Genomic DNA, 26,584 nt, shown 5'->3' with positions numbered 1-26,584 from the left:
TTGACGCTACGACAGTTGGCAGGTAGACCGCGACCCTGTGGAGCGCGCGGCACGGTCTGTCATGTATATGTATTACAAACTCTTTAAAGGCACTGTACTGCGTCTCGGGCATTGATTTTTTCCTGTCAGGAAGTTACCCAAACTCTGTAACTTTTCCAAAAAAAATATTACGGGGGAGTTTTCGTTTGGCATTGCCTAGCTGCCGAATCAGAATCTAACCAACATGGTGGCCGGTTATGATTTTCAAAAAGAAGTGACAAAGCGGTTCAAAGTCCCTTCTATTTCTGTGTCTGATACGCAACGCGACGCAAGACACATCTCAACTCGTCCGTCGCGCTGGCGATCGTTCAGTTCGTGCGGCAAGCACGAATCAGTTGCTCTTACCCTGACAATTTGACACAAATGAACCGATATTGTTTTGATGTTAATGTTGAGAGCTGCTGTCAGCTCAGCGGTAGGTACATTGAGTATCGTCAGCTCCACTACTTCCTGCACTACTGTTGCCTTTAATTCGTCGTTGTTGACTGTCGTTTTCGGGCGATCACGGGGTTCATTTTTGATATAAAATTTCCATGTCGGAAGCGTCGTATTTTTATCGTGTCCAAATTTGTAAAAAAATATAAAAACCGTAGTAGAATCAAAACACTGATCAATAAAGATATGACTTAATTTTAAAATAATAATAAAATTAATTTGAATTTAGAATTTGTCGCCAGTCATATCTAAAGCAAGTTTCAAACGGCCAGCATCAAAACACTTTTTGCACTTATTGTAATAGCTGCTCATTTCGCGACCCATTATTGTTTATAAGTACCTAGTCGCTGTAGGAACTACTTGTGCGCTCCTGTACACAGGCCTGTAGTATCTACCACAAAGTAATGCTGATATCCCAAAACATGTAATCGTATGGGCGCGATCTCCGGGTGCCGCGGCCCGCGGTCGCAATCACTCCCCTTGCTGTTTATTTGCGACCAACTCTAAAAATATTATAAAAGTATACAATTCAATTAGAATATGATCCACAATGCGTTTATAGACAATAGGCGGCCACACGAAGCAGAGACCAGAGACACGAGCACTGAATGCGCGCGGCCATCCGCTATTGTTTGTTTTAAATTGAAACTGATCCGCAGGGACGTGCCGAGTCCGAGCCTCGAGCTGAGGACTCCAGACTCCCGAGACGAGTCATTATCAACTGTTCATGTGCCCTTTTACAAAACGGAATTAAGTTAAAGTTCTAAAAAAGCGCTTGTAAATAATGAGTCAATTTAGAGAGGATCTTGAGAATCGCAGCACGCAGCACACGTCGTCCCAGGGCCGCGCCCACGTGAGGTGCTTCCACTCAATACGTAATTTACAAGTTCTTCGCGCATCACGATGTGTCTCTGCTCATAGAAGAGTCATTCCGAGAAGGTTCGTGTAGGCCCGCGTGGCTCGCCGCGTGGAGTGCGCGCTGGTGTGGGTGGGAGAGTCCCGCGCGCCGGTCCGGTCCCGCGGGAGTCCGGCCTCGCTACATCACTCGCTCCGGTTTTCAATTTACTCGTGTGTTGTTTTGATTTTTGCATTTGTTTTGTACTCTGTGATGATTGCCGCCGAGTGGATTGGACGTTCGTGTCGTATATTTAATGACGCACATTAAGTATCACATTTACAGCAATTCACTGTACAAAAAAATGCTTTTTTAAATCAAAGCCTATTCTTATTTAAATAATTAAACAGAACCGACTGAATCAACTCGCACAAATTGAACTCCGTACAGTAAGTGGGAGTATCTTTGATTCAATCTACACAACCTGTCCCAAGCCAGCCAGCACACCGCTTACAGTTAGCCGCGCCCGGTGATGTCCCGCGTCCGACACGAGCGCACCGTGGCTCATACATAATCAGTAGTTTTGTGAGTCGCGAGCAGAAAGCGTGACGCTTCCGGCCGCGGCTCGGACGTCTGCCTTATATAAACTGTAATGGGGAAATTGTGCTCTTTTATATGTTATGTAGCTACGTTCATGTTCACTTGTAGCATTTCGCTCCTGAATTATCAAATTCCGATTTACTTCCAAGTTTACTAGAGATATATCGATACTGCGTCCGACTGAAGCGGTCGAGCACACACTAGCCAATTCGATAACTGACTTCATAAAGATCCGCCACTACCCATGCTGTATATCGTATGTACTCTGTACGCTATATTATCCTTATTTGAAGTATTTACGATCTAAGAAAACCCAAAATATTGACAAATTAATCCACTTACGACAAACGCACTTATCGCAGCCCTAATGTACCCTCGACAAAGACATCACTCAGCAGCCAATAAATTTATACAAGCGTACAGTATCGGAGCATATTGGCGATCAAGATAACCGGCTCGCACCGGCTCGGAGCGGCTCGGAGCGGATTACACCGGCTCGGGGCGGCCTCGCTCGCCGCATCACGCCCTTGTATCCAGTAATTAGTTTACGATCTGCGAAATTGAGACACAATCGATGACAAGCACTCACTTACAGTAGGCAAGCGAATCGAATGATGATCGTCGGAAGGTTCGATCGTGCTCCCTCATGTCGTTGTGTAGCTCAGCCCTGTAGTCGTCATGAAATTGAAATGGACGCATGAACAGAAAGCTTAGATTTTATACTAAATAAATTCATTTAAAAACAATCGACAACAAATGGTGAAACAAACGGTAGAGTAGAGTTGCGAAGGGCGACCGCTTCTAATCGAATTGTCATAATACCAACCCATTATTTTATAGAGTCGGTAGGAAATTAAATTTTCGTAAACATAATGCCAGGTCCCCCGGGACTCCGCTCCGAGAGCCGTCGATGGTCAATCTGGGAATAGCAAGGGCACGGCGCTGCGAGGGGCCCGCCGCCACTCTGACTCTCTCATTCTGTGCTACACTGTTCACAGCAGTTCGATTACTAATTAATCACTGCAGTGCGTTGTTATTAATATATTGATTGCAGTATTCATCTCAGTCGGTGCAGTAATGACACGTCTCTCTGTTTATTTAAAGTTTACATAATATAATCATTTCCTGTTCTTTGAAAGTTTTTATAACATTCGCTTGGAATAAGATTCTTGATTTCATTAAAAACCCTCACAATCGGCACCATCCGAGATTAGTCCGCAAGTGATCGTAATGAATACAACAGAAGAGTATAATTTTATTATAAATGGATCGGCAATGATGCGGGGGCGCGGTGCGGGGCGGTGTGGTACAGGTGTACCGCAGAACTGTGCCGCTTTCTGCTTTAGGTGCTTAGGTACAAAGACAAGCTGACAGTCCACCTGGTGGCGAGTGACTACCGGATCTCATAGATATCATGTAACGACTGTCTCAGGCCGGCGCCGCGCCGCTCTGTGGCAGGGCGAGGCACGCTGGTCGGCGCGGGCTACCGGGTCACTAGCACTGCACCACGCTGCGATGCTTTATAATTATATACTTAGTCTGGTCATAAATACTGTTACAATTAAAAATAAACAAAAATCTATTGCAAATAACATTTATTACTTTTACAGTGTGTTAGTTTAATACATAAATATAAAACAATTTAAAATATAAAAACCTTATTCGAAGTGGTCTCCATTGGCTGCAATAGAGTCCTTTAAACGTTGAGGCCAATTATCAATAGAAGCACGCACTCTTTCCATGGGAAAATTTTTCACTGCCAATCGTACGGATTGTTTTAGGGACTCCAAATCATCATGGCGTTTAGAGCAAGCCGTACTCTCTAAAACTGATCATAAATCATAATCCAGCGCATTAAGATTGGGACTAGACGACGGCCAGTCTTCAGCTCTGATGAAGTCCGAAACGTTCGTTTCCAACCAAGACTGCGTAGACCGAGCTTTATGACCTGGCGCCGAGTCTTGCTGGAAGGACCATTCTTGATTATTGAACATGGTGTTGTTAATGGGCTTCACTACCTTTTCGAGAATGGTATCTTGATACACTTGTGCCGATGTTTTGATACGTTTTTCACAAAAGTATAGCTCACTCACTCCTTCATAGCTAATACCCCACCAAACCATCACTGAAGACGGATAGTGCCCACGTTGCACTCTGTCGACTACGGTCATGTTGCTCAATTGTAAAAATTTTCTCATCCGTAAGCAATTTTTTTCTATAACCTCCCTTTGCGTACCGCTTCAGTAGTTGTTTCGATTTACCACCCTATTCTCTTTTAAATTATCAGTTAAAAAATGACCAGTACGTCTTATATAGGCTGCAAGTCCTAATTCATCTTTTAAAATACGCGACATGGTTCTAGGTACTATCTTCATCTCTCGAGATAAAATCTTTTGCTTTCGGACAGGATTTCTTCGAATTCTTTCCCTTACTACTTTGACCACCTTTTTCGTACGAACGCTACGTGGACGGCCAGATCTTTTTCTGTCACAAACAGAGCAGGTCTCATTGCACCTATTAATAGCCCGGTACACAAACATTTTACTAATACCAAGCGTATGGAGAGTTTTAAAAATTGCATTTGGCTCCATACCTACTTTGTGTAATGCAATCACAGCGATTCGGTTCTCTTTATCACCCCACTCCATTTGAATATCGCAAAATATTGTACAATGTATTGGCGCCAAAATGAGAAAACTCAATGAGCAATCATATTAAAATGACAGATTCCAAATTCAAATGTAATATTTTGTTTATTTTTAATTGTAACAGTATTTATGGCCAGACTAAGTATATGTATTAAACTAACACACTGTAAAAGTAATAAGTGTTATGTTATTTGCAATAGAGTTTTTTTTTTTCCTTAGTCTCAGTATTTATGGCAAGACAACAGTCTTGTTGCGATTTACTTAAATTCAGATTATACGTACCTACATATTATACCCGTGCGACGTGGAGGAGACTGATGCACATAGATGTGATGGAATCATCACTGTGATGGTTACTTTTATGCTGCTAAGCTCTACGTTATATATGAATTTAATTTTATACAATTTTTCAAAATTCATTTCGTAAGGGTAAATTTCGTAAATAAAACTTCCTACATTCGATTCAATAAAAAGCAATATTATAAGCTCATTTGTTGCTTAGTGTAGAGTACAAGGGTGAGAGGGGTAGCGCGTCCGCAGGGAGAGTCGCAAACATTATCTTAATGTCACCGGCCGAGGGTCCCGCGCACCGTCGCCCTGATTCCAAACTCTGCGGCACTGCGCTACATGCAGACAGCGTTTTTTGTCGATTATAAGTTTGGATTCTTTAATATGAACTTGGATACAGACTAAAGGTACAAGTAGATAGTCAGTGACCTCATACGTCTCATTGTCCAAAATGATTGCAGTACATATTCTAAGGAGTGAGGAATGTGACTGCGACTGGGCTGTGCGCTGCGTCGGATGGGAGTCCTCAGTCCTGTAGTGTGGGTCTTGGCGCAGGTACTACGAGACGGGCAGCTTCAAGGCCGGCGTGATCGGTGGCTCCAAGCCGAAGGTGGCGACGCCGCCGGTGGTGGACGCCATCGCGGCCTACAAACGCGAGAACCCAACCATGTTCGCGTGGGAGATCCGCGACCGACTCCTCAGCGAAGGCATCTGCAGCCAGGACAACGTGCCTTCCGTCTCCAGCATTAACAGGTAACACGAATATATATTGTATGCTACTTGCTACTTGTATATATCTACGTACTCCTACAGCGGCGGGCGGCTTCACTCAATTCTGTCCGTGGGCTCTTGTAGCCACTTAACCAGACGCGATGTAAGCTCGCCATGCCTATACACCCCTATTTTTTAATTAGTACAAAAAATTTAACTGGGCTCTAAGTATCTTTAACTAATCATATTTGTGTAGTTAAAAATAAAAAACACTAAGTCTCAAAACTGTCCACAAAAATACGTAATAACTGGTAAATGCTAAATAATTATAAAAAAAATCAATCAATGACCGATAGTAGGTACGTGCGGCAGGGTTTGGGTACCTACGGGGCGCTGCTCCATTGATAAATTCCGGGAAACTCAAGTCGAAGCCCACCAACCACCCCTTGTCCCTCTGCGCCCGCGCCGCGCCCCGACGCAACAACGACAAAAAACAGTGCTAAATTGTTATGCGAAGTGTGCGCATGCTTTTTTTCGTTGCAACAGTTGTTTGTTTAAGTTTTCCCTGACGCGATGGCTTATCAGTTCACATCACGGGAGTATGTAGCTATGCTTCGTGCGTACTTTTTGATTGGAGAAAACGCGAGTGCAGCTGTACGTATGTACAGGGAAGACACCCAAACGCTCGACAGCCAAATGTGCGAACCTGGTAAATGCTTACCAGCGTTTACTAGATCACGGTTCATTCCACGCACGGTCACCTACGTACGTCAAGAACGAGGAAGACCAGCGTTGTCACAAAATCTGTACGACGATGTACTAGCGTATTTTGAAGAGGATCCCTGGCGGAGTACAAATGACGCTGATCGACGGTTTAACATCAGCCAGTCCTGTGCCTGGAAGACTATTAATAAGGCTGGATTACATCCATATCACTACAGGAAATCTCAAGAATTAACGCCCATGGACTTCTTTTTGTGGAGTGAAATTAAGAGACGTGTGCACAGAAGCGAGCGAATTAGGCTCGAATGATTAAAACAGCGCATATTGGACGCTATTCAAGAAGTGAAAAGACAGAGAAGCGTACTTTTCTCGTTAAAAACAATTTAATGAAACGAGCCCGTCTGTGTATTAACAATAGTGGCGGACATTTCGAAGGACAATTGAAATACTTGTAAGTTTAGTAAATAATACCTATGTAAATAATTATTGTAAATAGCACCTGATTCTAACTTCATAAATATGCCAAAATTTCTCTTTTCTTTTAGTACAGAATACCTTATTTTATTGTAATATTTGTTTATTGTTTTCTAATCACATATGTATTTAATTAATTGTAAAAAGGTAATTTTGCCGGTCCTAGGCCCGGATGAATATGAAGGAGAGGTTAGAATTTAGAAAATTAAATAAAGTAGGTAACTACATCACATGTTCTTTTGTTTCATTTTATTGTCTAAGGCCATCTACGTCACAAGTGCGACAGTACGAATGCGAATGAGTAGGATGGAATACCATCAATGAAGTTCAATGAACTAATGAATGGTTTGTAAAGTAATATGTCCATGATTTCAGTGAGATTTTTTACAATAAACAAATGATAATAACTTTGCTATTTAAAGGTATTATGAAATTTTTCCGTCACATATATGATAATAATGTCTTCCCTAATATGTCCTTAAAATTTTTGTACTAGTTATAAAATAATGGTGTATTTATATATAAAACAAAGGATATAAATTTATAAGCTGCCAATAAAATAAACTAAATGATATGGTTTAATACTATGGAAAAAATAAAAACATAAATGTGACAGAAGAATCATCTTCCCCACTCTATTATAGTGTAGAGTCGAGTACGGTATTGTTCTCTATGTGAGTATTAAGTAGTTTCTGACAATAAGCTCGCACTCAAACCAACTGAAATGTATTACGCACAAACTTATATTATTTGTGATCAAGGAACAGGTACGGTTTGTTCCAATATTGTCCTTAAGCTGTTTATGTAACGTACAAAGTCAGTCGGAAGACGTCGCTGAGCGAAGGACTGACTAACTTTCGAGCCATGAAAACTACGACGCAACCAGCACTCTCTGATCGTGCGCCAACTGAACATCGCACATAGCGGCTCATTACATCGCCGCCAGTACAGCAGGAGGGCGGGAGACGGTGCGAGATAGCCAAGGCCTAGTTGCTTTGGATGCTTTTTCGGAGCTCATCAGAAAAGTGAATGCTGTTGCCAAACCTGAGACATGAGATCAAAATCTCATTCCTTTTTGTTCTAACGTTCTATTGTTCGAACTTTAAAACCACAATGCACGTTGTCTTCCCGGTATAAAGAGGCAGACCAGAAATACCTATCCGTGCAGGATCACAATCCTCCCACCGCCACTAATGAAATACTACTATGTATATAATACAACAATAAGATGAAGTATTCGCCAACTCGATGGCCCCGCAAGGGGTTGCGTGTCGGAACGAAACGCTCTCACCGGAAGTGATGCGAGCGGGAGCCAAGATGGCGGCTCCGGAAGTAGAGACACGTGCTTCTCTTGCGCCGGACTTCCCGACCTGAACCATTCGATTATTATTTCTCGACAATAAAACTGAATATAAACCAACCATTCTATCGTCGATCTAAACATGATATCTCGATTATCGTAATGATTCTCGTTCTGAGGTCGGCGGCCATGGAGGGAAGCCGTTACGGTCGCCTCGCCGCGCATCACTCTCATCCAGATCTCAAACTGTACTTGTCTTGTAATTCAATATTTCTTATGCAAGCTGAAGACTTAATTAGCAGGTCTCATCACGTCCAGACTGCAGTCGTGACGACAGCAAACCCCCCTCCCCCGCGCTACGCAATGATCATGATTATATCTTATCGGTGACGAACAATTTCCTGGCAATTATCAAATAACGGCGAGCATCTGATAGCGCTCACCCTAAAACTAATAACCGGTAACATTCGATGATAAGCGGTCGACACGCGGCTCGGTAGTAATAAGCACAGAGTCTGTCTACTTGTGTTATCTAATCGGATAACACGCGTAATTAGATGCGTGGATTTGTGTGAGCTGGCAACACTTGAGCTCGAGTGGTGGACCGCAAACGTTATTATTGCTAATAAGCGACGTATCTCTCTTTATTTACGGTTTAGTGAATAGATTAGATCAGAATATAGTTGAGCGGTTAATTGCGTCGGGTCGCGGGCCCCGCGGCTCCACTCGATGTAATCGATATTCTACTCGACAAGAAATTGCAGCTCAATATGTAGGTACAACTAAAACCATTCACTTCTACACTATTCTAGAGCTTACCGGTGTCAATGTCTCAATTCTATCTGACGTGCCGCACTCGGCTTTAAACTAATTCCTAATTAGCTTACCGTTATGTGCTACTTGAAGCCGAACCGAAGCTTGTAGTCAACAGTAGGTAGCAGCTCCACCGTGGTACGTCGGTAAGGTAGCTGGGACTCCTCAAGGGAGCGAAATTCTACATAAGCTTATCCTCACTCAGAGTACCGCTCTAGGCGCAGGAGTTCCCAATCACCAATCACCAGCTATTACCGAGAACCGTCCGAATTATCGATAATCTCGTTCTCGCGGATTCTTCGCACTCTCTGGATCTACGAAAGAACTTCACCTTTTGTATCATATATGACGTGGGGAGTGCTGTGAAAAACTATTCGAGAATATTCCTTTTATCATCATTCAGACATTCACCACAAGATATTTGCCTGAATTTTGCTAACAGCTTTTCAAGACAGCTTTGTATATACATTTGCATTTACTGGTGGTAGGACCTCTAGTGAGTACGCACGGGCAGGTACCACCGCCCTACCTATTTCTGCCGTGAAGCAATAACGCGTTTCGGTTTGAAGGGTGGAGCAGTCGTCGTAACTATACTTAAGACCCCAAAAGCTCTTCAGAACTTGTAAATATATTTTTTTATTGCGTAGATGGGTGGACGAGCCCATAGAAATCAACAACGTAAATACGCCACCCACCTTGAGATATAAGTTTTGGAACTTATATACAAGCTCTGAAGAGCCAATTCGGAAAACTCATCCAACGTTAACGCCACAAATTGAAGTCATGTTTCTAAATCATCAAATGGACTGTGTTCCAATGTGAAAAATACCAAAGCACGAAAAGTTAATTTTAAGCTCATTCCAGAGTAAGCTCGCTGGGGAGGCCATCTCGTACACGTGTCCGACACGTGACCAGCACGTGTCTGTTGCGGAACTCGCAAATGTGGTCGCATGACGACCAAATAGAAACCTATTTGACTGGAAGTGAGAACTTCGGGTAACACACTTAGAAAATACAACGCTTAGAGTCGATCTCACTCGTGCTTACATCGAGCTTACTCTCACGGTCAGTCATTGTAGAGCCATTACACTTGTGATGCACGCGCCTACCAAATATTTAATGTTGATTGTTTTACGAGTAATACGTGGCAATTGTACGTAGCACCAGCCGCCTCATCACCCCGTGCGTCACCAGCAGGGTTGTGCCGCCCCGCACCCTGACCGACGATATTAAAATTAAATCATCAAATGACAGTAATAGCGCTGTGACACCATTTTATTATATTTATAAGTGCGCCCGCGATATATCTCATCAAAATGTAAATTAAACTTGAAAATAAAAGCTCAGCGCAAACCGAACAATAACAGTAAAGTGGCTGCGAAATAAAAAAGCTCTGAGCGGCGCGCTGTCAAGATATTTTAATCGAGTCGACGCCGCCGTAATTGAAGCCATAACTCTGTCCACCCTGCTCGCACACAGGCACACGCCGCGCACACACACGCACACGCACACTGAATCATTTGTCTGAGCGAATTATAAGTTAGGTTCGATTATATTATTAGAGGGGAAATGTTTCGGAGCCCCGGCCTCCAGTGCCGTGCCGCCGCCGGGTGCGCCGGCCTCGCACCGCGGGACCTACACACACTATACGAGCTGAGATTAGCTTTACACCGGTGACACAGACGGAACACTTCCTTGTTATACTGATGCCGTTATGTATTGAAGCATCGCCCTAGTCTCTAGTCATTGCGTTAGTCGAAACATAACCTACCTTAAATACATTTTAGTTCCGCGCTACCAACATCTCCTAACAATAGAAACACAACAAATATTTTTTTCCGTGGGTAATTCACTTTCCCATAAAGTATAAATAAATGTAATAAATGTAATAAATTCAGGCGCAATTTATCAAGTAGAGTGGTCGCCGTCAGACTCGAACCTTGTACCGCCGGAGCAGAGCGCGGGACCCGGTAACCCTTCCCGCCGGAAACGGATATCATAACCGAGCTCTTCGCGGATTGTTGCCGGGAATTTTGCATTTTTGCCGAATAATGCCGACGAATACCGGAAGCTCGACATGATGGACTGCTATAATAATATAGCCCCGAAGTCTCCCGCGACCGCCCGTAATACAGCACGCTATATCCGCTCCTAGCTTTCGTCTTTTTAAATAATGAATATATTGAAAGACAACTTTAATAGAATATTTGCAACAAACTATGTTTCTCATTGTCAGAACATTGATATGAAGAGTTCCGCCGGTCCCCCGCGAGTACAGAATCACATTTATTTTCAAAAACCCAGTCCATCAATCACACGCGAGGGTGGCGCAGGGGCCGACTGATTACTCTATTACGGTGTAATGCGACCTTTGATAAGTTTACGAAACAATTTTTGCATATGTCAAGTGTGAGCGCTCCGACGATAGTTCGTCGCGAGGACGCGGCGCCGCCCATACATCATGCCGGGGAATTAACTGTCACCCGCCCCCGCCCCCGCCCCCGCCCCGCCGCGCCCATACCCGGCCCGGGTTCAGTGCCGGCACGGTGACCGAAATCAGATCGAGTGGTTCACGAGCAGAGTGTGAAGCGGTCCTTGGTTATTTTCTCAGTTAGTTAGCAGCCACGATTCATATCGTCAGAGAATTACTCAATTAGAGGCAATGACATGAATAATCCATTACTAGGACCCTAAAAAAACTGTAAACTCATCAATAAAGAACGTTTCCCCGGCCCGGGACCGGCCCGCGACCGACACGCGACCCGACATCCTTCTGCACTAGACTGAGCGACGGCGACGCGACGCCGCGATTAGTCTCGCTCCGGGACCGCAGCGTCTCCTCGCACGCGACTCCATCCAGGACTCTCATTGTGTACCACCGTGGCCGATATCCTCATCAACAATATTCAAGAAATAATTGAACCAATTTTTTTTATCATAAGATTTATTTCTTAAAATTTTGGTTGCACATTTTTCCGGATCACTGGATCTAAGCGATTATTGAAATGACTCGCGCGCCACCTGTTGCTCGTTGTCGTTACTAAGTCAGAAATCGTTAGGTAGTTCTTTTTTAAGAACAAAGGACCAAACTTCACATGTAATATTTTTATTTTTATAATAATTGAGAAGGAGTACTAAGGAGACGTTGTCCGCAGGATCGTCCGCAACAAGGCCGCGGAGAAGGCGAAGCACGCGCACAACCAGCAGCAGCAGCAACAGCAGGAGCAGGAGATCTCCTCCGCGCAGGGCAGCGTCGTCTCTGTGAGTGTCGCCCACGTTTAGGCCGCGCAGCATGTCGGACAGCTTGCTGGGCTATACACATATATAAGTGAAGCCGTACGGAGTCTTAACCCACCACTAGTGTCCAACTATGCCGCTCTATGCCAACACAGCTCATTGGCTATCATCAATTCAGTTTTTGACCAATGTTCCACTGCATTATATATAATAATATGTTTTTATATTATTATATATAATGATATATTCACGAGACAAGAAATAATCCCGAGCCTCCTCCGTATGCGCAGGTGATAACGCACGCGGGCAGCGGCGGCGCCGGGACCGGGGAGCCGCCCGCCAGCTACAGCATCAACGGCATCCTGGGCATCGAGCACGTGGACGCGCTGCCCCCCGCGCCCGCCGCACCTCCCGCACTCAAGCGGAAGCGCCACGAGGACCAGGGTCAGTGCCGCACCCTCACTCAGCACACACACACGGACTGCGCTAAACATCACATCGATATGTTATGTTATAAGCAATAATCTCACATCAAGGGCTTCCGATCGGAGGAAGATCGTACATTTGTATCCAAAGCGCGCACCTCCATGTTCTTATTTCTAAAGATTCGTACTCTGAAATTATCATAGAACAAGAATATATATTATGTCAGTATAATATTATCTGTCAGAACTGTAGGAAAGTAATTAAAGGTTTTTGGAAGATTAAAATCGACATACAGAAGTTAAGTGACTAAAGATAGTAATAAACTGTCGATAAAAAATTTCTGTTTTTCAAATGAACATTTTAGCAAACTACTGTTTAAAGTCTCTACCCCCAATGTATACACACTATAGGCGAGTCGTCGAGACCTACCCTCACGACTCGTACCTTGGGTACCGAATACTACACATCGATAGTGTTGGCGACATGTAAAGCAGTAGAGCATGTAGAGCATGCAGGAACTGATGGCCGGTGCTGACCGTGGCTACTCCGGGACTACACAACGTTGATCTAGGTTAACACATCGAGACTACAATAAATCGGTTTACAGGCAACCAAAAACACTCGTTCACAACATAATTGTACGTTATACATCATTATAATATCGTACACAAGCACGCAGCCGTGGTTCCATTCGAGCTTCCGACCCCCACATGCTGATGATCGCAAGCTCCAAGTTCGTCTCAATACATCCCTGAACCGGTGGAGACTACACCACACTTGTGGAGACTATGTACTGGTCGGGGATGCACAGACTACGGGAGGTGCGCGTTGTACGCGTGATCTCCAGGAGTGCGGGAGGGAGACCGGGTAGGAGAGGTGGGGGGCGCCCGCGGACCGCGTCCGTTCGGATCTACCGATCTATTAACTTTACGGAAACGTACATTATAACTTCCTACAACTTTACACATTTAGAACAAACTCCAGCAGCGCCGGAGCTTAGGAGCCGGAGCTTAGGAGCTTACACTCTTTAACTTTCCCATCTTATGTAACATTATAATTACTTACATATTTACCATCTATTGTTCATTCAAATGCTAAATGCCAAATTTGTTTGATCTTCAGCCACGTGCGTTCGTCAGTACAGTACAGTACAGTACAGTACAGTACAACAATATACTAAACGTGAATAAGATTTGTTAAAATCCTTGAATGTTGTGTGACGTGCAGCTGCGCCCTTTGTTACAGATGAGAACCGCGACTTCAACAGTCACTCGGAGGACGACATCAAGCGACAGAGAGGACACTACAACGGAGATCAGATATACTCCAACGTGAGTATAGACGACTCTACAATACTCTCATTTCTATGTCTGCTCGGGACACTCCAAGTACCGACAGATTAAATTATTCAGTTAACTGAATACTAATTATTATGACATGTTGTCATTTACACAGTAGATGTTAATAATGTTAATAAGTTTTATTACAGAAGTGAGTACAATAAATCGAAATAGCACAAACTCGTTCCCGACCAAGTAACGCGTCGAAACTGAACGAATCATTAGCTTTATCTCCACGATTCATTGTACAAACAATTACAATTAACAGTTCCTCGTTAGCGCCCGGCTCAGTTCCGCTCGGCCCGGTTCAGATCAGTCGTAGCCCGCCGTGAATAGCTGCGTAAATTCAGTCGCAATCTTGTTGTTACAAATGGCGGCGGTCGGGTGCTAATGACGTCACATCCGGATGCCATTATACCTTACTTATTGGGACCGCACACCTGAATATGTACATAGGTACATACGTGCAGCCATACCTACTGTAATACTTGAAATGAACAAACTTACATAATGGAGGTCGCGGCGATGTCGTTAGGTGAGGTCTCGGTAGGCGAGTACATGTGCGCGTGTTGCAGCTCTGGTCGTCGTCCAAGTGGAGCCTGAAGGACGAGTACAAGCTGCTGTCGGAGCTGTCCGGGGGCGCGGGCGGCTACTACCCCGAGCTGTTCGAGCCGTACGAGCACGCGCCCCCCGCCGCGCACCCCGCGCACCCCGCGCACCCCGCACACCCCGCGCACCTCGCGCACCACGCAGGTAACAACCACACTACATGCCCAGCATCCACAGATCCACTCATTACTAATTAAGAAAATGTTTGGTTTGACGCAAATTTTGGCATTTTTGTCTTTTCCAAAAAATACTTTATTTTAAAACAAACATCGGTCACTTTTGACACTATGATGGTTAATATCTAGTACGAGTAGTATAAGTAAGTATTATGTTTGCCCTCTGATGTAAACGAATGAAGAAAACATAGAAGAATTGGCAGCAACTTCCTTTGAACACGGCACCAGCATATTGCGATCATCAGTTGGCAGCTACCAGTGGTAGGAGCATTCGGATAGATAGTTTCAGGGTTCCAGCTTGGTTGGTTGGTTGGTTGGGCAGGCAGTATATAAAGTTGTTAACATCTCGACCTCATGCCCCATGATGGGTACCGAGATACCCATTAAAATCAAGCGAGGGGAAATTTCTTTAAAGTAAAAAACTTGTAATGAATAACGTATTTATTTGGATAGGGAATATCTTCATAACAAACATTCACAAATAATGCTTTATTTTAGAACAAATTTGGTTAAAATATAAATCGTTATAGTGAGCCAACTTTAAAATATAGACATTTGCTGCCGCAAACTTTTTTTAGGGCTTTTAAAGGGGAACAATTTTAATTTTGTTTTACAATATTTTAGCGAAACTTTAACCGGTTCCGCAGTGCATGCAGTAGAAGCTCTCAAAAGGGAAAAAACCCCGTTTTTGAAACATTATTTATTGGTGCTCCGTTTAGAATGGGTCTTAGCGTGATGTTATATAGCCTATAGCCTTCCTCGATAAATGAAATATCTGACATTTAAATAATTGTTCAAATCGGACCAGTACCTAGTTCTTGAGATTAGCGCGTTCAAACAAACAAACACTTCTGCTTTATAATATTAGTATAGATAAACAGAGTGAGACAAAGAGGGAGAGAGAAAGTCGCAAGGCGGTGGCATAACGCATCTTTCCCAACGTGATGACTTCCCTTCTCTTAGTCAACTCATCCCGCAAACCACGTCAAGGAGCTCTGCTGTAATAGCTAAATCACATGAAGATAAACAGACCCAGCTCGTGATTTCGATTTAGACATGCAACAGCCATCGCATTGATGAAGTAAACAGACGAACTCGTAAGCGGGTCGCGGTTCGTGACGAGATAGCGGCTCCGCGGTCGCGTCCCGCCTGGATGTGGCCCGCGACCCGCGCCTGCAGTAACTGTACACAGGCAGCAGACCGCGCCGCGCGTACCGGCCGCACTCCACTGTAACCACACAACACGCAAACCATTATTCTATAATGACTTATCAGCTTATGAATGCCGAGTATAGTTTCTGAATAGTACCGAATGGTAGAGAGCCCGTGCTGAAATAATTACTTCGGAAATCTATAGAGAACTTAAAACGAAAATATATATTGTTACAGTTGAAGTATACTGAAGAGCATAATTATTATTAACTAGTGCAGAAAGCATAATAGACAATAGTAATTGTGTAGAGTCGTGTAGAGTTGTTCGAGGCGACCACATCCTGCATGTGAACTCGCGCTCTCCCAGTAACACGAGCTCGCTGTAACGAGACACGGCCTGAGCCCCGCAGCCTCTCTCTCACACGTGCACTAGCGCGTTCTCACATAGAGACTCTGACTAGCTTCCCCCGCGTGCGCGCTCTCGTTAACAACATTCAAGCATTTAGATTCTCTTCATGTTCTCGTTTTTGAATGGGAATACGAATTTATTGGTGATTTTTTTTTCTTACCTATTTTCTGTAGGGAGAGGGTCTGACATCGTGAAATGATGATTCAACCTATCTCACCAATCTGGTGAACAGAACATCATATCAAAACAATTATGAATGATGTACCTGTAGAGTCGTTTCGTTACGCTGTACAGTTGGATCAAGTACATTTAATAGCAACCAAAACGAATTGATTTGATACGTGCGCTGTACGTGTCATTGTAGCGTTGTCTCACTCGGGTCGATCGAACGTCTACTTCGCAAAATGTTTACAGGCTGCTTTCACGAAATGCGGTTATAACTTCAAATTAACGATAAACAAGTTATTTGTAAATAATGAGAAATCATCCCAGGATGGTTCCACCCGATGAGTGGTCCATAATCGCCTCCAGTGCACCAACTGGTCCCAGGTTTACCTACCTTAGTCTATTCTCTACGGTACGGAACCCACACCATGCAAACACGACATACTGAACTCACTCGGTGGTGAAGTAGTTAGCGGCCCTGACTGTTGCGCCCGGGGACGTGTGTTCGATTCCCACATCGGACAAACATTCGTGCGATGAACAGATTTATTTACTCTTGGTCTGGTCTTACTTTATCATCTAACTATATATAAGTATGTTATTAAATGTATATAAGTATGTATGTCAGTCTTAGCTGCACGTAACACAAGGAAACAGGTCGCGCCCGACGCTGTGTGAACTATCAAAGGGCAGTCTGTTTGAACACGAGCTGTGAGCGCTTGTTATTCCACAGCGACGAATGAGTCCGGAGGCTCCACCGGCGGCGCGGAGCCTCCCTCCGCGGCCGCCAGCCCCGACGCCGCCGCTCTGGTGGTGCTGCAGCCGCCGGCGCCGCCCTACCCGCCCTACGCGCACTACGACGGTCAGTATGAAACGGTCATTCTATCCGCGCTACACTGTGCGTCACTTACCACCTCCATTCTGAAAAGACAAATAATACAGCGCCGCTTAAACTCCAAGAACCCGCGAAGATAAATGGACCAAAGAAACTTAATCCCCGCATCCTCAGTTCACAAGTTAAGAACCAATAAAACTCGACGCACAGAAATAAGAGAATGGAAGATAAAACAAAAGTGGCCGCTCTCTCAAACACTTGAACAATCAACTAATAAAAAGTGAAAAAGCTTTCGAGCACCACCCACCGCCGCTCGTAGCCTCTCGGCGCCGCTCAGAGACACCCACAGACACCCGCAGACACCCGCGGACACCCGCAGACACTCTCGGAGAAATGTAATTTTCTCGTCGATCCGGGGTTCGCTCTACAGTTTATAACATCATAAAGTACGTTGCGGGACTCGGCGGAGCTTTAGCACTTGTGCATATCAAAGGGAGGCTCCAGTACGGCGCGGCGGAGCACCCCGCGGCACCCTGCACCACCCCGCAGCACCCCGCCGCTCGCGGACCACCGTGCCGCACCGTGCCGCTTCTATTTATGCTTTCGGTCTTTAATCTACCGCAATCTGCTTATCCCGAGCGGCTGGAGGGGATGGGGTGGAGGCAGACGTCTTTAATAGCTCATTCGGGGATCTATGCAAATAATTTGTGAGGGGTGGGGGAGGTTCGGAATCATACGGGCTTTGTCTGTGGCGAGTAACGAACCGCGACACGAGCCTGTGATGCGACAGAAGTGCTTCTGAGTACTTCAAACAGGTTTGTAGGCTTGCGAGCTTATAAATATTAAAGTGTCGGTACATTGTGACGTCGCTCCGTACAGATGTAGAGGGGCGCGGGCCGGCGGGGGGAGGGGTGTTGTTCAGTGGTTACGCGTATAAAGCTCGTTAAGTCTTGTGGGAGGGGCGCGCGTGTGATGATTACATTATCCACGAGTCGCTCTAATCTGAGACGCACATGTTATGATCGTTCATAAACATTACGACGCCATTCCGTCGACAATATTCCCTTCTTACTTTTATAAGTAAATACACATTTTCAGTGTCTCATACAACTAAATATAGGCGCTACGCATTGTGTATAACTAATGCGGCGGCGTAACTCTTGGCAATGTTGTCGGTTGCAGGCAGCACGACGCTGGCGAGTGAGTACGCGTATGCTGCTCCGTACTCACAGTACTCGCCCTACGGAGGACCCTACTCACACTCCACCGCCACGGGCCTGCTCTCCAAGTGGTGAGTCCCTTTCAGACTTACTCTCTACTACTACTACTACTACTACTACTACTACTAATGTACATAAATATTAGGGAATTACTGTAAATTTGTGAATTTGAAAAAAATAGTTTACATTTGATGTAAACTTCGATATAGAAATAGCTGCATCGCTCTATATTTATAGAGAAATTATACCTACACCTTTTTAAACTGATATTAAAGTGATTTGAATAATCGATTGGACAAATTCACCACTTCTGCCAAATTTAACAAAACCAAACGCACGTAGACTGCAAGCGTACAGATGTAGAGACGGAGTAATTAAAACGAACAGACAAATAAATCAAGCGAGGAGCTCTACATCAGTCGACATTCAACAGTTAATCGTTGGCTCCTGAAGGCTTGGACCGCATCGCACATTACACGACCGCGCACCACTTACTGTCGGTCGGGCTGACGACCGCTCGCAGACTAATAGCCTCTGACGATATATAAATCTGTAACAGTTAATCACCCGCAGCTTCCGAGCGTGCGCGGCCCTCCCTAGGGAACCGTTTCACCTTCGATACCTTTTGCTTTCATTCCAAACAACAACAATTGAAAGCCTCACCACGATCCTCATTCACGAGCCAGTGCAGCCTTATTATGAGATGTGATAGGTGAGCACAACTGAGCACTACTTAACATTCGGCAGTAAGTTTGAGATGTCCTATGATGTCGGCTCAGTTTTGATGAGAGTTTATAGGCGAGTCTGCCGCCAGTAGAGCGACGCACTCCATGCTGCTGTCGGTCTGTCAGGAACAAGTGTTCAGCTGCCGATATGTATCGCTACAAGTTGCAATTACTAGAAAATGCGACCCAAATTCCAATAAACTTCTATGGCAATTTTAGTTGTATAATATTGTGCGGTAATAAATGGTACGAACAACGAGTGACACTGAGGATCCCACATTGATCCTGCCATCTCAGGGCGCGTGATCCCGGCACTCCCTGGAGGAGGACAAGGAGAAGGGGTACATCAAAGCGATATACTCAATCTAATGCATATCATATAGCCTTTACTCGTCGACACATACATCTGTATTTAACTAGTCTGGCCATAAATACATATGTACTTACATAAAAACTTTTCTTTTTTTCAACTTTTAAATTATTTTGAATTTGGAACACATAGGTATATTATTATAAAAACTTCTTTCGATTTTGCGCCATTTCACATATTTTTACGTGTTTATTATCAAATTACAACATGGAATGGGGTGTTAAAGAAAATATAATTGCAGTGATCGCTTTGCACAAAGTGGGTATGGAGCCGTCGGTCATATTCCAGACACTTCAAAAGCTTGGTATCAGCCATATGTTCGTATATCATACTATCAATAGATACAAAAATACTTCGTCTGTCGAAGACCAGAAAAGGTCGGGGCGGCCGCGTGCTGTTAGAACTACAAAGGCTGTTAATGCTGTTAAAGCCAGAATTCGTCAAAACCCCATTAGGGAGCAAAAAATCATATCGCGAGAAATGAAGATTCCCGCTAGGACTCTATCCGATGTACAGGACATGCCTTAAATCAATCTTTACAATTAAAGAGAGTGGATCGATCAAAACGCCTTCTGTCGCGATACGCAGGTGAAAGGCACAGAAATATCCTCTTTACCGATGAAAAAATTTTCACGGTTAAAGAACACTACAATAAGTCAAATGATAAAGCGTACGCTCACAGTTCTAAAGAACTTGATTAAGTGGTCGGAAAGGTACAACGTGCTCATCATCCTGTGTCAGTGATGGTTTGGTGGGGCGTGTTAAGACACAAAACTACATTTTTGTGAAAAAGGGGGGAAAACTTCAGCCAAAGTGTATACCTACAGTCTTGGATCATGTTGTGAAACTTCTCAGCAATACGCTTTTTAAAAATATACCAAACCAAATGAAACCAACGTCCGGAGGGACTTTATAAGAGCTGAATACTGGCCCTCATCTAGCCCAGACCTCAATCCTTTAGACTTCAAATTATGATCAGTTTTAGAGGGCATGGCCTACTCTAAACGACACGGCGACATGGAGTCTCTTAAAAAACTTTGGAGCAAGCGGTGGCGAAATTTCTGTTGGAAATAGTGCGTAAGTCCATAGATTCGTGGCCAAACAGATTATAATAGGCGTGTATAAAAGCCAAAAGTGGCCATTTCGAAAAGAATATGTTTTGCTGAGACTTTAATAAATATGTAGATATACATTTTAATGATATTACATTACTTCATTAAAATAAATACATTTTCATTTGTAACAGAACTTAGGTATGGCTGGACTAGGTGTACCTCTATTGACTTACGATCATTGTAAAGGTTTCTATCTAGAATAATATACCTACTGTTTATTTTCTTACAAATTTACAATTAAAAAAAAATTCAATTAACTGAATTTAAAGTTCGTTAACTACTATTTTCTTTTTCTTTTTTTTTAATAATCTTCAGCGGAGCCCTGCTCCACGACTGCAGTGGCGAGCCATACATAGGCTGCACTAAAAGTATCGGGAATTGAATATTTACACTGTTCCTGTCATATTAAAATCTTTTTAATTGAAAACTCCTTGATTTTAAAAATCGAATACCATTTATTTATTTAAAAAAAGATTCTCGGTCTTGTCACGAGGTTTTGTCAAACTTGTTTAGTCGTTGAGAAAATGGAATTGACTCGGGAAAATTCAAGAGCGATGATTTATTATGACTTTCGAAGTGTTTTAACACAAAAACAGTGTGTTGACCGGATGATTTCTGCATTTGGTGATGAAGCCCCATCCAAAACCACAATTTATCGCTGGTTTGCTGAGTTTCAACGTGGACGTGTCAAGCTCAGTGATGATCCCCGTCAAGGTCGTCCAAAAACTGCAGTCACCCAAGAAAACGTTGATGCTGTGCGTAAGCTGATTGAGGAAGATCGACATGTGACATACCGCGAAATTCAGGCAACTTTAGACATTGGCATGAGTCAAATACAAACAATCTTGCATGAACAATTAGGTGTAAAAAAGTTGTTTTCCCGATGGATACCGCATTCGCTCTGTGAAGAGCAAAAAGCGGCTCGCGTTACTTGGTGCGTCAGAACTCTCGAAAGATTCCACGCAGGATCCTCAAATGCTGTATACAACATTGTATCAGGTGACGAATCCTGGATATACGCCTACGAACCCGAAACAAAAAACCAGTCACGAGTTTGGGTGTTCGAAAATGAGTTAAAGCCAACAAAAATTGTACGTTCACGGAGGGTTGCAAAAAAAAAATGGTGGCCACGTTTGTCTCCAAAACCGGCCATGTTACGACTATTCTTCTTGAGGGACAAAGAACGGTTAATGCAGAATGGTATGCTAGCATTTGTTTGCCACAGGTCGTTTCTGAACTCCGTAAAGAGAACTGCAACCGCCGCATCATCCTCCATCACGACAATGCGAGTTCTCACACCGCGCACAGAACAAAAGAGTTTTTAGAGCAAGAAAACATAGAATTATTAGACCATCCGCCGTACAGCCCCGACCTAAGCCCTAATGATTTCTATACTTTCCCTAAAATAAAGAATAAATTGCGTGGACAGAGATTTTCATCACCTGAAGAAGCTGTGGACGGACGCCTATAAAACGGCCATTTTGGAGACCCCAACTTCCGAATGGAATGTTTGCTTCAATGATTGGTTCCATCGTATGGAAAAATGTGTCAAATTTCGCGGAGAATACTTCGAAAAGCAATAAATACATTTTTAAATAGTAATGTTGTGTCACTTCGTTAATTCCCGAAATTTTCAGTGCTTAGCACTGTTTGTAACGAAGGCATCGGCGCGCAGGCCGGGCACTCTCCACCGGCGCGACTCGATTACCGAATCTCACGTCACCCCTTCACTAATGACAACAAACTATAAATTAATCTGCAAAAATAGCATCAGCAACAATAGTCGCGCACTCCCTCGGGAGGGCCCAGAGCGGAGGGCGGAGGGCGAGTCCCTCGGGGCGCGGATAACTTACAACGCGTTCAATTTAAGTGATTCCCTCCTCCAACACTTTGTCCCAATTGAAAATTGATCTTAAGTTTTACAACTGGATTGAACTGGATCAATGGATGTGTCTCCTGGGTAATTGTTCTGTATGTGGATATCTCATTGTTTGGATTGGTGAACCAAATCACGACGTACTTGGTGTTAAGTGGTTCCCGGAACCTGTAGACATCACGGGATGAATGCCACCACCTGCCACCACCTGCTCTGGGGTATGAGCTCGAAGTCTCATTGGTAACGCGCTCCGACGCTCGTGGTACACCGGTGTGCACTTGTGACTCATGATTGAACTCGTTTGACCACTACTCCTTGTTGGACAGATATCGGCGGAGAGCAGCGGCGGGGGCTGCCGCGGCCGACGCCTGACCGCGCGGCGGGGTGCGGGGTGCGGGGGGGGGGGGGCGGTCGTCTCGTCGCTTGCCTGCAGACGCTCGGCGCCTCGATCACACGGATTATACTCAATATGTTTAGTTCAATATAAGGCATGAACCAAAGTGTTGGTGAACTTTACTAAGACTAATGTAAATAATGTATTGTAAGTTTGACTGTAATGTATTGTAATGTCGACCTCACGACCTCACGACCTCACGGGACATTCGTCGAGCGGCGTTGCCTGCCTCGACAGACACGGTCCGCAGCGCAACCCTCCTCTTACTACTGTATCTACATACGTTAGTGTTTGTTTGATGAGCTCTCTGTTCTCTTATGTATTGTTTGTATTGTTGTCGCACCGGGAGGGAGGTCGAGCTCACCGCCGCTCACTGCCACTCACTGCCGCTCCCACGCCTGTACGTAACAACTAATGGGCTGTCCGAGTGAGGTTCACACGTATGTACCTACATACAGTTGTTGTTCAGGTGTACATACATACGTGCTGATAATAAAGAGCCATTTAGTGATTTCATTATTCATTCATATTCTTTGATCAATAATGCTAAACTCATGATCCGCTACGACCGCCGCTCTCTCTGCGACGCGCCGTGACCCGCTGCGAGCTGAAATTACTATGAGATTATTTGTGTTTTATATTTTTATATAAATGTTTAGTTTCATATGATGGTGTATATATATAGTATATAGCGGCGTCGTCCTACATCGCTGTATGCCATAATATATTATTATACAGGTAGATATGTTCAAATACCTTTAGGATATTGTTTCATTATGTACCTATGTTAGTTGGCAATCTTATCATTTCCGTCCATTCGTTATTATTTTATTTTATGTTAATTTAATTTGAATGCACAATGTTGGTGTATATGTGTATATGTAAACTAGACGTGGACCGGACCACCCGCGAGCTCTGTACACTCTCGACTTCAATCATACAGTTTAGAGAAACGCCAAAGACATGATATTATACATAGTTGCGGCGCGGCGTCGCTCGCTCCGGACGCGCTCCGACGCTCTACTGCCCTGTTCGGACCTCGCGTGTATGTGCAGTGTCGTCAGCGCGGCCGGGCTTCTATTCGTTATCCTAGGACAGCCGCGGCTGAGCAGCAAGCCCGGCCGCGCGTGCGTCCGCGGACACTCCTCACTCACCCTCCGCACTGGCGCTGGTCTTGAGATATTTCCCAGGGGTCATGTGCCGAAATATGTTTATTTATTTACTTTTTATACCAAATTCCTTTGAGTCGCGCATGTGAGAACTGGGCAGCTTCCAGATCTATAGTAGAAGGTTCAGTGGAAGGGTCCTCTCGAGACGCGACAGCCCGGGCGGACGCTCCCTGTACACTCACACGGTACACACTCGTGTGTGTCGTATCGAATCAAGGACGCATACTCGTACTGCTACTGCTACTGTTGTATTCTTTATTTAGTATTATTTATTGAGGAGTCAGGTGTCGCTGCCGGGCGCGGCCGCGGACCGACTCGATCGATTAGTGATATGTTTATGGCAGTTTAATATGAAATTATGACTCTTGTTTAATTTGTATATTCGTAAGTATATCTGTATAAGTTACGGTAAACGCACCACTACGAAATAAACGCATACGAGTTTATAGTTGAGAGTTTCATTGCGCGAGCCCGACCTACCCCTCATCTGTCCGTGACGCCTGCTGCATTACTGCATCTCCACCGCGCGTCACATACTTTACTTCATTAGAGTGAGTACGTACATACATATATGTAGAACCACTTCAGTTCTGTGACGAACTCTTTAAACGCAAATTTTTTTATTTAAATACAATTTTATTTGTCTAAAGTCATCTATCAAGGAACTGTCAATCGACAATTCTATAAAATGTCGTATAAATAAATTATGTTCTACAAGTTTAGAAACAATAAATTAGCAATATGTAGAATAATTAGCACATGAACAGCACATGAACATTGGAGAACATGTTAAATTATACCTGAACGTGTACCCTGACGATGCCGACCAAGAATCTGAGCTTCGAAGACTGTGACACCACCAGCATATATAAAGCCGTAGAGAAAGGAACACAAACCAGCAGCACCGGTCTATCCCGGAGCTCCACACATATGGACCCTGACAAGGACAAGGACAAGGACTCCACCACCGTGTTTGAGATCTGTCACGTCGAGCAGGATCCCTACTGTCCTAAGTCCATCACTATCGTCAAAGAAACCGTATCGCAAGAGGTTCACAAGCACGAGAACTGCGAGAGTGATAAAGAAGTGAGCGCCCACCGGTACGTGTACAAGAAGGAGGTCATCGAACCGTACCTCGAGCCCGACCCGTCGCTGGACTGCAAGACCAAGGACGAGCTGGTCGCGGCCGCGCTCCACTCGGCCGTCAAAGACTTCCCTGACTACAAACATTGCTTGCAGATGGAGGATAAAGGCTCGAAGCACAGCTGTCCCGATAAAAATAGCCCCGGGAAGGTGAACGCCGTCACCTCCATCGACCCAAGTGCCATCATCATTAGCATGATCGAAACCGGAAAAAACAAGGACAAGTCCTCTCACTCTCTTCAAGAAAAGTGCTCAAGGTGTACTCCGGAGCCACCGTGCGCGAACGCCGCCCCGGTGAAGGAGCACTGTCCTCGAAGCTCAAGCGACCTTGCTCCCGGCCAAAATAATATTACGAAATCTTGCGCTGATCTCTATAAATCAGCTGAAAACATCACCAAGCTAGTGAAGAGTTCGGTGACGAGGCTTCTGGGAACGAAGGAATGCCCGAAGCAGTCGTCTGAGTGCAAACAACAGCCTGCGCCCCACGACGCCAGAGACGACTCTTGCAGCCATCATCACGAATGTGACGACGGGTCGGTCGACGCCGAGCCGGGCCGGGGGGCCAGACTCAAGGCGGCGGTCGGGGACTTCGTGAGTAAAGTGTACCAGACCACACACGACGCGGTGACCGTCATCACCACCGAGAGCGCTAAACAAATTGAAAAATTCAGAAAATCGAAATCTGATGACTGCACTATCATCAAAGAAAGTAAGCCCGCAGAGACTAGTTCTGGCTTTAAGTTTTTCAAAAAAGCGGAGACAGAGGGCAAGAAGTGCTCAGAGAGCGGCCCAGAGAGCGGCCCCGAGGGCGGCGAGGTCTGTGCGAAGCTCGTCGACAAGGTGGGCTCCAGCGTCTCTATGATGAGTTCTCTGCTGAGAGGTCGCAGCTCTCCGCACGACGTGCCCACGCCGCCCCGGGACGTCTCGCACGAGCTGAGGCCGGACGTGATGCCCGCGTCGGGAAGTGTGTTCGCGACCATCAAGTCTACATTGTTTTCGATGTTCTATGACATCGTGTCCTCTAACGGCCCTCCCTCGAGAGGTTCTCTCTCCAGTACGTCGTTAGAGACCTCAGACACCGAGGATGATGCAGGCTTCATGAACAGGTTTATCGATTAGCAAGAAATAAAGAAAATAAACATATCTATAAAATCTGCAATTGTAGTTTATTTGAAGTTCAATACAGTCCTCCATACAATTGTTTCTTTAGTTATAATCTATTGAACACCTACGAGAGCTGTGACGTGCATCCTCGTCTGTACGTCGAAGGTTCTCCTGTAAGAATTCGAGGTGAGACCCATAGCAACATCACGTTGTGTTTCTTGATGCATCTCAGCGAGTTGTGGCTCTGGTCCAT

The 26,584-nt window shown here is 44.7% G+C and overlaps 2 protein-coding genes across 2 annotated transcripts in view; both read left to right on the top strand.

The window, feature by feature from the left end:
- LOC101735602 (paired box protein Pax-5) overlaps positions 1-20,058 on the top strand; it is a 44,503-nt gene extending 24,445 nt beyond the window's left edge. Inside the window, exons 4-11 of the mRNA XM_062676680.1 lie at positions 5,401-5,598; positions 12,022-12,127; positions 12,394-12,547; positions 13,775-13,860; positions 14,445-14,622; positions 17,114-17,242; positions 18,398-18,506; positions 19,986-20,058. Coding sequence (XP_062532664.1) covers positions 5,401-5,598; positions 12,022-12,127; positions 12,394-12,547; positions 13,775-13,860; positions 14,445-14,622; positions 17,114-17,242; positions 18,398-18,506; positions 19,986-20,058 — 1,033 coding nt within the window. The remainder of the gene's footprint in view (positions 1-5,400; positions 5,599-12,021; positions 12,128-12,393; positions 12,548-13,774; positions 13,861-14,444; positions 14,623-17,113; positions 17,243-18,397; positions 18,507-19,985) is intronic.
- Positions 20,059-24,715: 4,657 nt separating this feature from the next.
- LOC101745232 (uncharacterized) lies at positions 24,716-26,386 on the top strand. The gene has a single exon (XM_004926573.3). The coding sequence runs from the start codon at positions 24,904-24,906 to the stop codon at positions 26,344-26,346; it is 1,443 nt and encodes a 480-aa protein (XP_004926630.1). The 5' UTR covers positions 24,716-24,903; the 3' UTR covers positions 26,347-26,386.
- The last annotated feature ends 198 nt before the right edge of the window (positions 26,387-26,584 follow it).

Source organism: Bombyx mori, chromosome 27, assembly GCF_030269925.1.
Source record: "Bombyx mori chromosome 27, ASM3026992v2".
Taxonomy (NCBI): Eukaryota; Metazoa; Arthropoda; class Insecta; order Lepidoptera; family Bombycidae; genus Bombyx; species Bombyx mori.
The sequence above is the reverse complement of the archived record's forward strand: the minus strand, read 5'-3'. Positions and strand labels throughout refer to the sequence as shown.

Excerpts from the sequence above, each read along its gene's own strand:
- LOC101745232 (XM_004926573.3), top strand. The coding sequence starts at position 24,904 with ATGCCGACCAAGAATCTGAGCTTCGAAGACTGTGACACCACCAGCATA.